At 35.3% G+C, this 14,040-nt stretch overlaps 3 protein-coding genes across 10 annotated transcripts; 1 reads left to right on the top strand and 2 right to left on the bottom strand.

The window, feature by feature from the left end:
• Window positions 1–115: 115 nt before the first annotated feature.
• On the bottom strand, window positions 116–6,413 carry disp (dispatched). 6 transcript variants are annotated; one of them, XM_066729678.1, is made up of 12 exons: window positions 6,237–6,413; window positions 6,147–6,164; window positions 5,940–6,073; window positions 5,366–5,840; window positions 4,457–5,275; window positions 4,001–4,388; window positions 3,720–3,921; window positions 2,642–3,029; window positions 1,975–2,556; window positions 1,592–1,892; window positions 1,214–1,514; window positions 116–1,138 (listed from the first exon to the last, which is right to left on the bottom strand). In XM_066729678.1, the coding sequence occupies exons 4-12, from the start codon at window positions 5,516–5,518 to the stop codon at window positions 871–873; spliced, it is 3,402 nt and encodes a 1,133-aa protein (XP_066585775.1). In that variant the 5' UTR covers window positions 5,519–5,840; window positions 5,940–6,073; window positions 6,147–6,164; window positions 6,237–6,413; the 3' UTR covers window positions 116–870. The 6 variants fall into 6 exon arrangements, with proteins under 6 accessions (XP_066585775.1, XP_066585773.1, XP_066585776.1 ...); XM_066729676.1 differs by having other exon boundaries at window positions 6,147–6,177; XM_066729679.1 differs by lacking the exon at window positions 6,147–6,164.
• Window positions 6,414–6,853: 440 nt separating this feature from the next.
• Window positions 6,854–10,239, bottom strand: Pfdn2 (prefoldin 2). Its single transcript, XM_066729624.1, has 4 exons — window positions 10,113–10,239; window positions 7,582–7,873; window positions 7,364–7,487; window positions 6,854–7,289 (listed from the first exon to the last, which is right to left on the bottom strand). Exons 2-4 carry the CDS (start codon window positions 7,725–7,727, stop codon window positions 7,113–7,115), a joined length of 447 nt encoding a protein of 148 aa, XP_066585721.1. The 5' UTR covers window positions 7,728–7,873; window positions 10,113–10,239; the 3' UTR covers window positions 6,854–7,112.
• Window positions 10,240–10,414: 175 nt separating this feature from the next.
• LOC136775124 (uncharacterized) lies at window positions 10,415–13,327 on the top strand. Of its 3 annotated transcripts, none has more exons than XM_066729620.1 (5): window positions 10,415–10,848; window positions 11,004–11,364; window positions 11,483–11,725; window positions 12,866–13,008; window positions 13,086–13,327. In XM_066729620.1, the coding sequence occupies exons 2-5, from the start codon at window positions 11,284–11,286 to the stop codon at window positions 13,171–13,173; spliced, it is 555 nt and encodes a 184-aa protein (XP_066585717.1). In that variant the 5' UTR covers window positions 10,415–10,848; window positions 11,004–11,283; the 3' UTR covers window positions 13,174–13,327. The 3 variants fall into 3 exon arrangements, with proteins under 3 accessions (XP_066585717.1, XP_066585720.1, XP_066585719.1); XM_066729623.1 differs by having other exon boundaries at window positions 11,012–11,364; XM_066729622.1 differs by having other exon boundaries at window positions 10,415–11,364.
• The last annotated feature ends 713 nt before the right edge of the window (window positions 13,328–14,040 follow it).

The following is a 14,040-nucleotide window of genomic DNA, read 5'->3' on the forward strand; positions in this document are numbered from 1 at the left end:
TAAAAACATATTTTATTTTAATTAAATGGTATTTTATTACTCTTAACATAAATCACTCAAATGTTTTTTATAAAAGGATATAAAAACTATGATATGAAAGTAAATAAAGATTGACTTTTAAAAGCATCTTAGTTGTTGATAGTTACAATTTTATCAACCACTTATTTATTATCTTATTTGTATTACATTTATTAATATGATGAGTAGAAGGAATAAAATTTGTTCACGTATGAAAATTCGTAAAGCCACAACAACTTTCTGCGCAGATAGGCTTGGCACAACATGCACAAATTTCATTTGAATTTCACAATGATTGATCATGGATTGCACGAGCTATAATTATTCAAATGATTTTTATAACAAGTCATAATATCTCATCTCAAAACGAATTTAACTTTAACCATAGCTTTAACATCTATACATTATAAACATTCACAATATTAATGTCACAGTTATACTTATCCAATGCAGACCAACATTTGACACTGAAACATTATACGTGACAGACACATTTCTATTTGTAATACATATGACCTGAATGTTAATTGTCAATAATTATGTTTTCTTAAGTATTTGTATGTACTTTGAGGTAAAGGTCGACATTCCTTTTAAAATACAATTGATTAAAAAAGATGTAGACGTTGTTATAAATTGAAATAATAAGTAGATAATGCTAAAAATGGAGTGCTATGATTAATGTGCGCGTTGATAAATTGTGAGTAAAATAAAATATCGATAGGCCTTAGTTACTATGTGTGAGCACAGCCAATAAAATGTAAAAATTATATTACACATAGATTCATAGTCTTTTGTCCAATATGAAGGATGCGATATTCATACCATTGATTACTAAACGAAATCTTTATATAGTCAGTCAAGATCGTTAATTTGTTTTCGTCGATTATTATGTAGTAAAGTGGACGATGGTGAAGGGGGCAGAGACGGTGTTGGAGCGGCACGTACAGCAAGAGTTTCCAATTCACTACAATGGAATTGACATACTGTACTTGATGTACTTAAGGTGGACTCTGATAACATGCCCCTTCCTTTATTCCTCTTCCTAATTCTATTAATATCCCTATTATCTTCAGTCGTTTCCTCCGTATCGTTCTTTTGACAGCAAAGCGATGTTTTTAAGCTAAAAATTATTTTACATGATTGTAAGCTTTGGCAATTTAAAGAAAGCATTAATTACAATGATTCCTCTGCTTACTTAGGATAGTGAAACTGAGCGAAATGTGACGAGGGGCCTATGACGGCTAGCATAGGGCATAAAAATAAAGTGGCGTATATCCAGCTAATTCCCATCACAAGTACCAGAAACACGCCAATTTGTATATAAGCTAATACACGAGAAGGCAGCATAAGAGCACCAGCTGCACCACTCGTCACTGCTGCCATCAATGTCGGTCCGCCCATTTGTTCCAGTGCCATTTTAACTTTGTCTATTCTCTCATCAGATGTGCAAGCTCTATAGCTTACTCCATAATGTAAACTAAAGTCCACCGCTAAACCTGGACAAATAAGAATTTTGTGAGATTCTAATGGAAGTCCGTATTTTTAAAATAAATCAAAGAATCATTTTTCTTACCTATAGCGGTAGAGACAGCAACACTTTCAAGAACATTGAGTTTCCATCCCAACAAAACCAAAGCGGCTACGGTTACCACTATGGCAGCTCCAATAGCCAATATTGCATACAAGCTTACAAGTGGATTTAGCGTTACTAATGCCAGAACTATAAGAGCCAAACCCATCGAGACACCCATTGCCCAAATGGTACCTTCATACAGTGTTCGCTGAAGTTCATAAAACTCTAATTTACTGACAAACCAACCATTTCGCAGACCTATCGGTGCAGTCGTCAATTGATTTTGCATCCAATTATCGATCTTTAGAAAATTTATAGGTATTAGTAAGTTAGTAATATCAATACAGATAATTTTACGAATAAAACAAATAAATTAATTTCACCTTGCGATAAAATTCGTCCATATTAGCAAATGAGAGGCTATACGCATATATACTGTCATACTCGACAACCAAGGCTTTAATTTTAGGTACAGGTATAGGTACAGCTTTTGTATTGTTAGTAAGTAAATGTGTTGGAAATGGATCTTTGAAAAATTTAAGACCGGAACTAACTGTACCTCCTTCTTTATTCCATAAGTAAGAAGGAGTTCGATATAATTCTGCGGTAGCTTCAGCTGCGCATTGTTGCAAAACTTTTGGCGTATAAGGGAAGACACTAACATCGCAGCAAGGTGTTCTATCGATATGAGGATCAATAGGATCTTCGCAAGGTCGCAGCATCCAATCGCTCATAGATTCAATGAAACAGTTTGGAAGAAGCGGACCTAAAGTGCTTCGATAGAATGGTTGGCTACGTAAATTACGGCAAAATTGCTGAAGCCATATCTGTGATTTAGGATCCGTTAGATCAAATGATTCATCGTATTCAGGAGCTCCTCTTGAATTAGGATCAAGATAATCACCGTTATCGACTGGCTTTATACCCCAAACAAATCTCAATGGTAATACTTCGCTATTTTCGCCCTAAATTTGGAAAAAAAGCAACAAATAATTATATTATTACATTATAAATATGCAAAATAAGTACAGATAAATAAGAGATCATTACCAGTTCTAGTCTTTCAAAACGAAACCGTTGAGAGTAGACAAGATCATATTGTTCAAAAGGGTGTGAGCTGTCAAATAACTGAAATTCTGCAGAATCAGGTAGCTGAAGTCCGGGATATCGAAATACAACCGTGCATCCTGCTATAGATATAGCTCCTAAACTTAGTAACCAGAACCACCTTAGGCCAAGCGTTATATATATCAACAAAGAACTAAAACCGGTAGCCATTCTATCTCCAAATATTTTTAAAGGCCTTATGATCTTTCTAGCGATGAAATTCGCTGGAGATAGAGTAGTAAGGCGGCAGTGTTCAGATACTACAACGCAAGCTGGTAACCACGTAACCATCAGAAAGAAATTAGCAATCACAGTCATTCCTGAGAATAAGCTGTACAAAAATTACATTAATCAAATATGTCACACACATGGTACAAAATTATATATGATTATTTCACGTATAAATACACGGATTTTGGAATATTTATTTTTGGCTCAGATTGTTTTCCAATGTTAAAATTTAGAGGACAAAATACCATGCATTCAGGTGTATCTAAAGTCCGAAGAAAGGCCCCGAAGATTTTGTAAATACGGCTTATTCACAATGATAATCAGTAATTTTCTGTGAAATATCATGAATGTCAGAAAGTCAATTTTTAAACTATAGGTGATATGTAGTTGCCATTAATCTTGTATCAACAAAGAAGCAGCTTAGCTTCATAAAACGTAACCATAGCTCGTAAAATAAAAATTATAAATATGCAGTATAATTGTTATAAAGAATTTAGCGTATTTCTTGGCATATTCTCTTTTGATATCTATCATGAAATTGAAAGATTCATGAAGTTATAGTAACCTTAAATTAATTTGAGAATGTTGAAATAGAAACGAAAAGAAGTATCTCTGTGTGGGCTATATTGGCTTTCTATGCAGGCGTTCTGCTGAAATTCTTTTGGTGGAGAGGCTTGGCTCACGGTGGTTAAAAAGTTACCCGCGCACATACAGGAACTCGAAAGGGATCTGAATTCCTTCTCACACCACTGTTGCATTTCTACGTGTTTTGATTTGGAGTATCTAATACCTGAAACAGTTGATGGCTGTAACATTGCTAACGATCGATGCAAAGAAAGCTACAGCTGTAGTTAATGATGTCACAAACATAGATGGAAGAGCGTGTTTCATGGTTTCTTGAACAAGGCGTACCATGCCACCATTTAAAATCTTTTTCTGCTTCCCATACTCCCAAACTTTACAATATATAAATGCATCATCAGCTCCAATACCTGGAAATTATTTTTGCATTTATAGTAAATACTTTTTATCATCATAATGTTAGCGTTGATTGACACGCAAGTCACGTACCTACGGCTACAACAATTGCAAGTAAGTTCATAAATGGAAAGAATTTGATGTTTAGTACAAGGGTGTATAATGCATACGAAATACCCAAACTGAAGAGCACAGCAAGAATAGTAGTAATAGTTAAAAATAAAGATGCAGTATATATCCAAATGCAAATTGTTACAAAGATAAAACCACTGAGGACTAAACTGGTATCGGATACTAAACTACTATCAAACAGGGTGCTTTTCAGGCCCAGCTGCATGCCATGAACTTTAAATTGCCTATAAGTCAGTCCTTCAATATTGAGTTCTTTATAAAAATCCAGGCTGGCAGAACTAGCTGCAATTGGAAGGAAAAGCATAGCAAAACGTAATGTAGAATTAGGGTTTGCTGTTAAATTATCTTTCTGAAATAGAAAAAAAGCTTCTTTTATAAATATTTGGAAATTAAAACGCTGTTATTTGAAATACTTACGCTACTTTGTACAAAATCAATATCCAAAAGATAATAGAGTAAATGATACGCTGCATTATAGGCATAGCATTCGGGTGGTACGTGACGTTGACAATTTAAATCCTCGGCACAGTCAGGAGTTAATCGTCGATTGTGGTAATAATAAATGCACCTTTGTAGAAGACTATTAACCCTACTTAAATCATTTTCAGTTACGCCTAAGCAGGAACTACGGTTTGACAAAAGAGCAATGTAATTTGCTGGTGACCAGCTTCTACAACACTTCTGAGTTTCCACATTATTTTCAATACGCCTTTGACATAATTTTGGAAAATAACTATTAGATCGCAGTACATCATCGATATGACACTGAGCCAATATACCTTCCATTGACCACAAGTTTTTATCATCTGTATCTGATCCTATAACGACACGAGCGTATGCATGTGTAGGTAAATTGCAAAAAAAGTTGTCAGTATCTAATTGATCATTCTTATGCTCATCCAAAACATTTATATCATTTTTATTTCTGAGTTCCAACAACTCTTCCCATTTATCTTTGTTATCTTCAGCTTCAAAGATTTTTTCTGTATTATTTTTTCTGTTTTCAGACTTTTTTCCCTTCTTCTTATTTTTATTTTTTGGCATCTTTCTAACAATACCCTGACTGGTCCAATTATGGTTCTGTGAAATAGATTCAGTCTGTTGATTTAAGTGTTGTAAATCATGATAATATTCTAGAGGATTGTTTGTAAGCTTCCCTCTTGGCTTTGTCGCTTTCATTAGGTTTTGCCAGGCTGTAAGCCTTTGTGCCAGGTCAGTACCACGAGCCTCAAAGCCCTGAAAATTTATTTATAGCAAAATTAATTGTTACAAAAGCCAGTTTTTTTCTTTAAGGAATTTTATCCAAATGGTACTGTAAGTACTTACTAATTGTGGATCTGAAAAGTCTGGAAATTTTTTGGTAGTGAGGGGTACAATCAGACACGTAGAAGAAAACACAAAAACAGCTATGAGAATGGTATAGGGATGATGGGCCACTACACGTGAAAACCACCACTCTTCCATTTCTGAGTCCTTCATTCTGAATCACTCTATGCCATGTTTTTTAAATGCAAGTTATATAATATAGAAATAACAAAATGACGATGCTCTGATAATTTTTAAAATCATTCTATTTTATAACAGGAATATCTTTGAAAAACCATTGTGCTGAATATCAATACTAAGAATAGATAAAATTTTTTGCATATGACAATACATTATGTGTGAATTATTCAATACTGCTTATGAACTGATAAATGTCATTAAACATACAAAGTTTGTACTATTTGAGCTTCAAGAGCTATTATTGCTCCAGTGTTATATATTTAAATTGTATTTGAGTTGGTGGCTATTTAAATTCCTGAAAACAATCATGATAATGAAATGAATCATAAGAACACACAATTGACAAAACAGTGTTGACTACTACTCTGAATAATGATTGATTGTGCTTACTTACAAAATCTGGAAAGCAGTCGTAAAGCACGTGTTTACAGTTAGCATTAGAACGATGCTCGTAATTGTAATCGTTTGTTCAAGGTACTTTTCATCATTAAAAATATTTTCAAGCATTGCCAGTGACTTGTTAAATAACTAAAATCAAATAAAAACGTTAAGGCTGAATGTGTATATCTGCATTTTTCGAGTTCCAACTTCCACGGATCACCTTAAAGAATTATTTGCCCTATAAATAAACCCTATGATTTTAAATGTGAATCACGTTCAAAAAATTTCATCTCACCCCTTGCATACTTACAGTTACAGTCAGGATACTTTAAAAATTGATTTTGGCAAGATTAGGTAGATCGTTGGTCGGTAGATTTACGTTTAGGTTTACTCGTTTTATTACCTTTTACCGCTTTTACCCCCCGGTCCCCATGCCATAACCCAAAACAACTTTTCTGAATATTCTCACACACAATTGTATTGTGATTGTTCCACCTGGTTCCACCCTCCACCTCCACGGTCCGCCTCCACGCTCCACCACATTATTCATATTCCCTTACCACGGTCCACCACCACCAATGACATTTCAGCAGCTGTGTTCAGATATTGGTTGCATTCAGTAGAGACAACAGTGCGGAACTATTGAGTAATTCTTTTTAAACTTCTACTTCTATTGGATAAAATTATAGGATCTAAGAGTAATAGCCAATAACATACACCGCTCCCTCAACATTTGTCTCTACTGAGTCTACTGAATGCAACCATTGACTGCCGGTGAGTTTTTCGACGTCGATAAAAATGAACATATCAATAATTATTTATCATTCTTTGTATCGTCTTATGAACTTTTAAAATTTTAAATAATTTAGCTTTATTTAGAAAACATGGATTTATTGCATATTATTGAGAAATCTAAGAATCAACCAGTATACACATTTTGCATCCTTCTTAAATTGCATTCGTAAGACACAACAATTGAACTTAAGTTTAACTATGTATAGATTATGACTGCTTTTACTTTTTATCATATAAAAAGCTATAAGGATCGTCTTTTGCCATAGGTTATAAAATGAAGAGAATAAAAAATGTTTATAATAATTTAAAATGCAAATGAGGAAACATGATGGATTATTAAATTAGAAGTTTTTTTATCAAAACAGTAACAGCATGGATATCTTCAGTGGTATTAATGCTCGACTGGATTAACAGCAATCACTTTCCTCTTTGGCTCTTTTGATTCTTCTTCTTGTTGTAGTATTTCTTCTTGTCCTCGAATCCTAATATTGTGCTTTTCTTTGTATTCATTAATTTCACTTCCTTTCTTAGTTAATTGTTCATTCAAACTATCTATGACTTTTATTAACTGAGGGTATGAAAAACATTATTATTGCATGTACATACAGTTCTCATAATTAATTATAGACTTGTAGTAAATACCTGTTCTTTATTTGTTACTAGAGTAGGCATTACATCTTCTACAGTACGTTCGCACAAAAGGCCTCCAATCATTCTGTAGCACTTTCGTTTAGGATCAACATCCTTTAGCGTATCAATGACAATTCTACATTAAAAAATGGTAATAAATTTAATTTAATTTTCAAGCATATAAAGCATTTAATTAAAAAACTTAAAATACAGGTTAATAAATCTCATACTTATGCTCATTTAATTCCATTTCCATCTCTGTCAATTTACTTGCCATCAATCGTTGCTCATTTCGTAGTGTTTGAAAACCGGCAAATATCTCTTCTTTAGTTTTACCTCCTTTCGACGAACTTGCAGATTTCGTTTCGCTAGCCATATTAGAGATGAGAGGAAAGATTGCTCATCAGCTCATGGGGCATGGACATGGACGTTTGCGTGCCGTACCCGGGCACGAGTCGCAAACGCCGCAAAAGCCTCTTAAAATCGGATGACGTTCATTAGCACCATCTAGCGGTGAAGTACCTGAAACATAACGTTATTTTGGTATATACGGTAAGGTAATGCGCGCAGGAGGTAAATGGTGAGGTCGTGGACCAAATCGCAGAAAGACATTTTCGCAGAAAAACGCTAACTTCAGGCCAGGTAAATTGAATTACAAAATTTGCGATTCAATTTACCTGACCTGAAGTTAGCGTTTTTCGGCGGTAATTGGCGGTAATGCTACATACCATTCAGCAGAGGTAGCAGCTCAGTAACGTTACCAGATTTCTTTTTAAACTTCTACTTCTATTGGATAAAATTATAGGATCTAAGAGTAATAGCCAATAACATACACCGCTCCCTCAACTGTCTCTGCTGAATGCTACCAATGTCTTCAGCCATCTGAACTAATCTGAAGTCTGAACCCCCACATTTGGAATATATTCCGATGATCTATGCATATGCGCACATAAATAACTCAAAAAAATATATACTTTTTATACGTTTCACATAACTCAGGATGCACGTTTGAAGGGACATCATTGGGGATATCCAGAAGCACAACTGCTCACTGCTCAGTGAAGGCTCACTGAGCAATCGCATCTGATTGATGATAAGTTTGGGTTATTTTTGAGCATTTTGGGGTTTGCCAATCAAATGAAAATGCTCACCGAGTGGCTGTGTTTCTGGGACTGGATAGCCCCATTATAAGTAAAGTTCTTGTAGAATTCGGACAACCTTCCAACATAAGAGCTCATATTTATTTAATGCCTTTTGCACTGGTTCTTGTTAGGGTCTTTGGAATAAAAAATGTTTCCCCGTGTCCGTTTTCCTCGTTGCAGGCTCCAGAGGACTCAGCTTTTTTTTCCTTCGAACCTACCTGTTAAGTAGAGCGGCTTTCTTCATAGACAAATACTAATAGTTTAAACGGTCATTTTTTTCTCTTAGTGACTTCTTAGTATCAAAAGTTTGCTTGATTTTCCGACTAAATTTTTTGGCAGTTTACTCTAGTAATTATTTTCTCTGCCAAATGCGTTCCGAAAACCCACTCATCCGAATAGTTAGCATTGACTTCATATTTTTTTCTAAACTGGGTAAAATAAAGACCTTTCTCACATTTTACAGCTCAAATTGCAAATTTGTGAGAACTTTATCCATATCTCCTAATTTATTTAGGAAGTTTAATTTATTCGTGTCGTTTTCGTCTAGTTCTAACATTATTGTATGTGCTGTACCCAGTGCCACTAAGATCGTGTCCACAGAGTTTTGCTGTATACGAAAATACTCGTCTTTTGTAAGATTGAATTACTAAGAGATGATCTAATCTCTAAATTCAAGGTTGGAACTTTAAACAACTTAGGTCTCTCGTATTTCTTAAACAACTTCTCTTCTACATTTCTTAATTGTAATACCTTTCTGCAAGCAAATAATCCATATTTTTTGTACAGAGGGATTAAGCGATAATTTAACCTGTAGAAGGCCGGCATTTTCCATAAAAATTGAACATATTTTTATAGCTAAAATTTATCCATATATGTATGGTTAATATGTATAGATGGCAAGTTTGTATTAGCCACATTTGTGACCGCCCCGGTCTCTATAGAGATCGTGCACACCAACACAATGACAGTAAGATAAGAATGTTTATTGGTGTATATGCATACTACCAGCGCAAACTATCGGTCAATTTTCGCAGTTTTTGAGTGTAATTTATTTATACGTATACAGTTATACATTGACACTTCGCTATCATTGTGTTGGTGTGCACGGTCTCTATCGGTAAAATTTATCTGCTTGCTAAAAATTTCAAACTGTTGTAAATTCTATTCAATTTCACGTTTTACGAACGGATAAATTTACCCAGATGTTTGCCAATGGATGGAAAAACTGGCCTTAAGGGCATTAGATAAAGTATGATAATGATCCTGTCCTATAATAATTCTTAAAATAGTTTCATCTAAGGAATCAAAAGCTTCTTGTTGTTTTATATTTGCTTCGTGATCTATATAAGTCCTGACTTACGAGAAACAATAAAAAATTGATGTTATCAAACTTCTTATTGATAGACCTCTGTAGCAAAAACGTTTTGACCAGCTACTTGTTCTAACATCGCCTTAGTCATATATTTCATGAAATCATATTCGCATTCTACGAAATCTTATAAAACTTGAGACTTGTCAGCCTCTTGTACTGGCACTACTCAAGATACATTTAAACCGAGTAGCCACTCTTTCTATCATTTTCAGTGTTATACCTCTTCTATGTTAAAGATGCTATATACCTTGAACATTTTTTCAACACAGCTTCATTCGTCAAGTGGCGTTGCGTTGACTGCCCATTTTCAGAAATTGGCTGACGATCACTCGAATCTCCCAATTTTGCAATCATCTTCTTTAATTCTATACATTTCTCCATTAAATAAACTTCTAAACTTTTTCTCGATTCCTTTGACTTCAACGCGGAATCAAATCTAACGTGCTTCACCAAGCGTGCAACAAAATGGAATGAGATTCCGGGAGTTCCGGGAGAAGTCACAGTGCCGGAAGAGGGTAATGAAGGAACAGTATAGTTTCCATTTTTAATATATTTCGGTTAACAACATAAAGTATTAGGTTATATAGAACATTTTTGCTTTTGTCTTTTTTTTCTTCTTTGTAATCGACTTTGTTATTGTTACTGAGAACAATTGTCCACTCTCAATGCAAACATTTTCGTATTGCAATTTGCTCTAAAACCTAGCGACACCTAGCGAATACAAAGTGAACTACATGGTAAGCATTTCGTACGAAGCTTGAAATATAAATTAACCTTCAATCTCAGCGGTTCAGCGGTTTTAACGTTCAACTGCATCGAGCATAGGAGTAAATTTCACAATTCTTTATTTTACACGGACAACAGTATAGATGTACAATACAAACTCGAGAGACGAATACAAACGATTATGAATGTAATTTCCGGCATAATCTTCCGGAAGGAAATTATATCGCTAAAACTGAAATGACGAATTTATATCGCAGGTAAAATGGTATTATTATATTTTTATAGTAGAGGTTGTATTACTTTCTTTGACTATAATATGCGCTACCTTTGAAGAGTTAAAGTTTCTAAAGCAATATAGTAGAAGATTTGTCGGCAATTAAAAGTGACTGAACTAATAAGAGATTTTGAATAGCTGCGCAGATGTCGATATATGGAGCGTTTCAGGCTCTGACTGGGACTAATATATGAGTAAAGCGAGCATTGACACGTGTGTTTAGTATGGAAGTAGGGGATACATTGGATATCTGCAAACTTTCTCTCTGTCTGTCGCTATGACATAATTTCTTATATACCTACATATATATATACATATACATATATATGTGTATATACGGAGCATGGAGGCTTGGTAAAGCGGCTGGCGTTCAACGGAAGCTGGACCAGTTTCGTTTATCGTCAAACTCGGTGCGGTCATGCCAAGGAGGCACTGTGTCCTTGCCAGGTCAATCCTTGCTACCCTCGTGGTAGCAGCTTGCTTGGCCAACACTCTCCAGGTGAGTTTCAAATTGCATGGAAATCTAATATTTGAAGAAAAACGACGTGCAACGACGGCATGTCAATTATGATCAGTGTGGAGTGCGCTTGATTAACATATCTGATTTGATTTATTAGAAACGTGAGAACTTTTACGAGGATTATGAGTTGGACTATCCGTCTTTTCAACCGGTGGCGCTGAACAAGCCAATCGTCGTGAAGGAAGAGAAGCCGTCGTCTAGTAAACAGGATTTCAGTAAGATCCCTGGTATCCCAGGGGTTGATTATCCTATATATCACACCGTACCACCGACCAGTTTCTCTTGCGCCCACGTTCCGGTGCTGCCGGGAATGTACGCTAACGTGGAAACTGGCTGTCAGGTAAGCTGCACAGCCTGCAAATCGATCGTCGTCATATGTATATATATATATATATATATATTATATGCTATATAGTATATAATATGAATTTTAGCAGCGCCGGAGAACAAGCGAGAAAATTACCGTTGTTCGTTTAATTATAAACACATAGAATGTCTGCCCACTGCGTATAGGAATCAGAATCAGTTTACGCGCTTGTTACCAAGCGCGATATACAGTACCTAGGGGGATCAAGGACTTTGATCATTGAAAGTATATTGAAAGAAACGTCTAGATTTGCAATATGCTATTTATGGAAGGGTTTCGAAAGATATTAGAAAATTGTATCAAGGCATAATGATTGTACAGTGCTAAGTGTGAATTTTTAAAGATTTTAAACATTGTACGAAGATTGTAAAAAATGTTTGTAAATTTACAAGGACGGTCGTGGGCCAGTGTGTAGCCCACGATTGAAGCTGTACATTAACATTGGACTGCAAAAGAACAACGTAATAGTTATTATAATATGGAGTTGATGTAAAATTAACGAGAAGAATTTTACAGTGTAGGTATAATAAGAGGGAAATGGACATTTCTAATGCAACTTGATGAAGAAAGTAGGAAGATGAACGAGTGCGTGGTATGACTTTTATGAGTTCAAGAGAGCTGAAGAAATGATACATATATATATATATATATATACAGTATATTATATAGTACATAGTATGTGACGTCAATAAAAACTCAAGGCGACTGTACGGTACGAAGTGGCAAAATTATCGAGAGATTAAGGAAACGTCTTATGGCAAATTGTCACAAATATTTCTGCCCAACGTTCAATTATTTCTTCTCTTCTTCTTCTCAATCATCAATACGGAAGTTATGATTTTCTCAGAGAGCTGCTTTCTCTCGCCGTGACATTCCAACATTCTGAAACACAATTAATCGCAGAGAGCTAGGTTTATTAGTCTGAAATTTATTCGTAATTTGGACAATCCGAAGGTATAATTATGAGGCAAGAATTACGGCTTAGTTAGACGATCGTTCCGTGGGAAAGTAGCTAATATAGCAGTGGATAAATCCTGGGTGACGACGAGGTTCCTTAGAATTGCAAATTATTCGTAATAATGTTGTTTCAAAAGTGATCTATAACGTTTGCAGGCTTATCACGTGTGTCACGATGGACGCGAAGGTCATCAAGGCGCTTCTTTCTTGTGCACCAATGGGACCCTCTTCAATCAGCAGGAATTTGCCTGTGATTGGTGGTACAACGTTAATTGCGCCGAAGCACCATCATTTTACAGGTAATAAATTAACTAGCGCAGTTAGACACTTGGAAAATCTTAAAAAAATAATAATTATCTCTTTGCCCTCTTTGCAGATTTAACAGCGATCCACTGAAAAATCCTTACGTACCCAAGGCTAAAAAGGATGCGATTAGGGAAAGGCTACGGATCGCGGTTTTCTAGGACGACTTTTCATCCACGCGAGGCTGTTATAATATATATATATATATATTCGATATATGAAAACGCAGGATTATTGTTGGTTATATCTATACGCATATATAATGTGTACTTGCACTACATAGTATTATACATTAGTAGTTGAAATAAAGAAGCGCATGGAATAAAGAGTGAGTTGCGACTGACGCAAGTGAGTATGCGAGAGAGTAAAAGGAAATCTGACTCAACAAAGTCCCATTCACTCTCGTAGAGCCGGCTAGCTACATATTCGGAAATTGATAAATGATTCCAAGTTGAGATAGAATGGACGGATCGAGAGATAGGTATGGTATACTTCCGGTGATGCTACATGTATAGCGAGTAACCATCTGATATTACTTTTGATGTATTTTACTAGGAGAGAGAAAGAGAGAGATAGATGGAAAACAAGAGAGAGAGAGAGAGAGAGTGAGAGAGAATGCAAATCTATTTCATCGCGGGGGTGTATAATAATAATAATAATTAGGTGGTGTGTCTCCTACTTTCGCATTTAATAAAGTCAAGGACGTCATTGGCGCGAGAGCTGCATAGTCTACAGTTACGAAATCGAGTGCGGATAAGAGAGCTGCCGCCCTTTCTCTAGGACGTTTCACCGCCAATCGACCTTCCTTCCTTCCTTCCTTCCATCTGGATCGCTTATTGTAATATACGTATGCTACTGTATAAGAATTGGTTAAGCTTTGAAGATAATTCCATGATCATAATGTACAGCATACATATACCTTTGGAAAATACTTGTTAATCCTAAACCGGATACACGTGTCCTTTTCGTACACGAATTTTACAACATCACACGACATTTTCTATAAACTTCTTTTCTTTAAAAATTAA

This window comes from Prorops nasuta, unplaced genomic scaffold, assembly GCF_024137725.1.
Source record: "Prorops nasuta isolate Cenicafe-Biocafe unplaced genomic scaffold, Cenicafe_Pnas_1.2 PNAS00007, whole genome shotgun sequence".
Lineage (NCBI taxonomy): Eukaryota > Metazoa > Arthropoda > Insecta > Hymenoptera > Bethylidae > Prorops > Prorops nasuta.

Coding starts and splice junctions, on each gene's coding strand:
- LOC136775124 (XM_066729622.1), top strand. CDS start 11,284: ATGCCAAGGAGGCACTGTGTCCTTGCCAGGTCAATCCTTGCTACCCTC. Junction 11,365..11,482: donor GCTTGGCCAACACTCTCCAG/GTGAGTTTCAAA, acceptor TTGATTTATTAG/AAACGTGAGAACTTTTACGA. Junction 11,726..12,865: donor ACGTGGAAACTGGCTGTCAG/GTAAGCTGCACA, acceptor TAACGTTTGCAG/GCTTATCACGTGTGTCACGA.
- disp (XM_066729679.1), bottom strand. CDS start 5,518: ATGAAGGACTCAGAAATGGAAGAGTGGTGGTTTTCACGTGTAGTGGCC. Junction 3,922..4,000: donor TGCAATTGTTGTAGCCGTAG/GTACGTGACTTG, acceptor AATAATTTCCAG/GTATTGGAGCTGATGATGCA. Junction 1,893..1,974: donor TGGACGAATTTTATCGCAAG/GTGAAATTAATT, acceptor AATTTTCTAAAG/ATCGATAATTGGATGCAAAA.
- Pfdn2 (XM_066729624.1), bottom strand. CDS start 7,727: ATGGCTAGCGAAACGAAATCTGCAAGTTCGTCGAAAGGAGGTAAAACT. Junction 7,488..7,581: donor ATGGAATTAAATGAGCATAA/GTATGAGATTTA, acceptor TTTTTAATGTAG/AATTGTCATTGATACGCTAA. Junction 7,290..7,363: donor TAGTAACAAATAAAGAACAG/GTATTTACTACA, acceptor TCATACCCTCAG/TTAATAAAAGTCATAGATAG.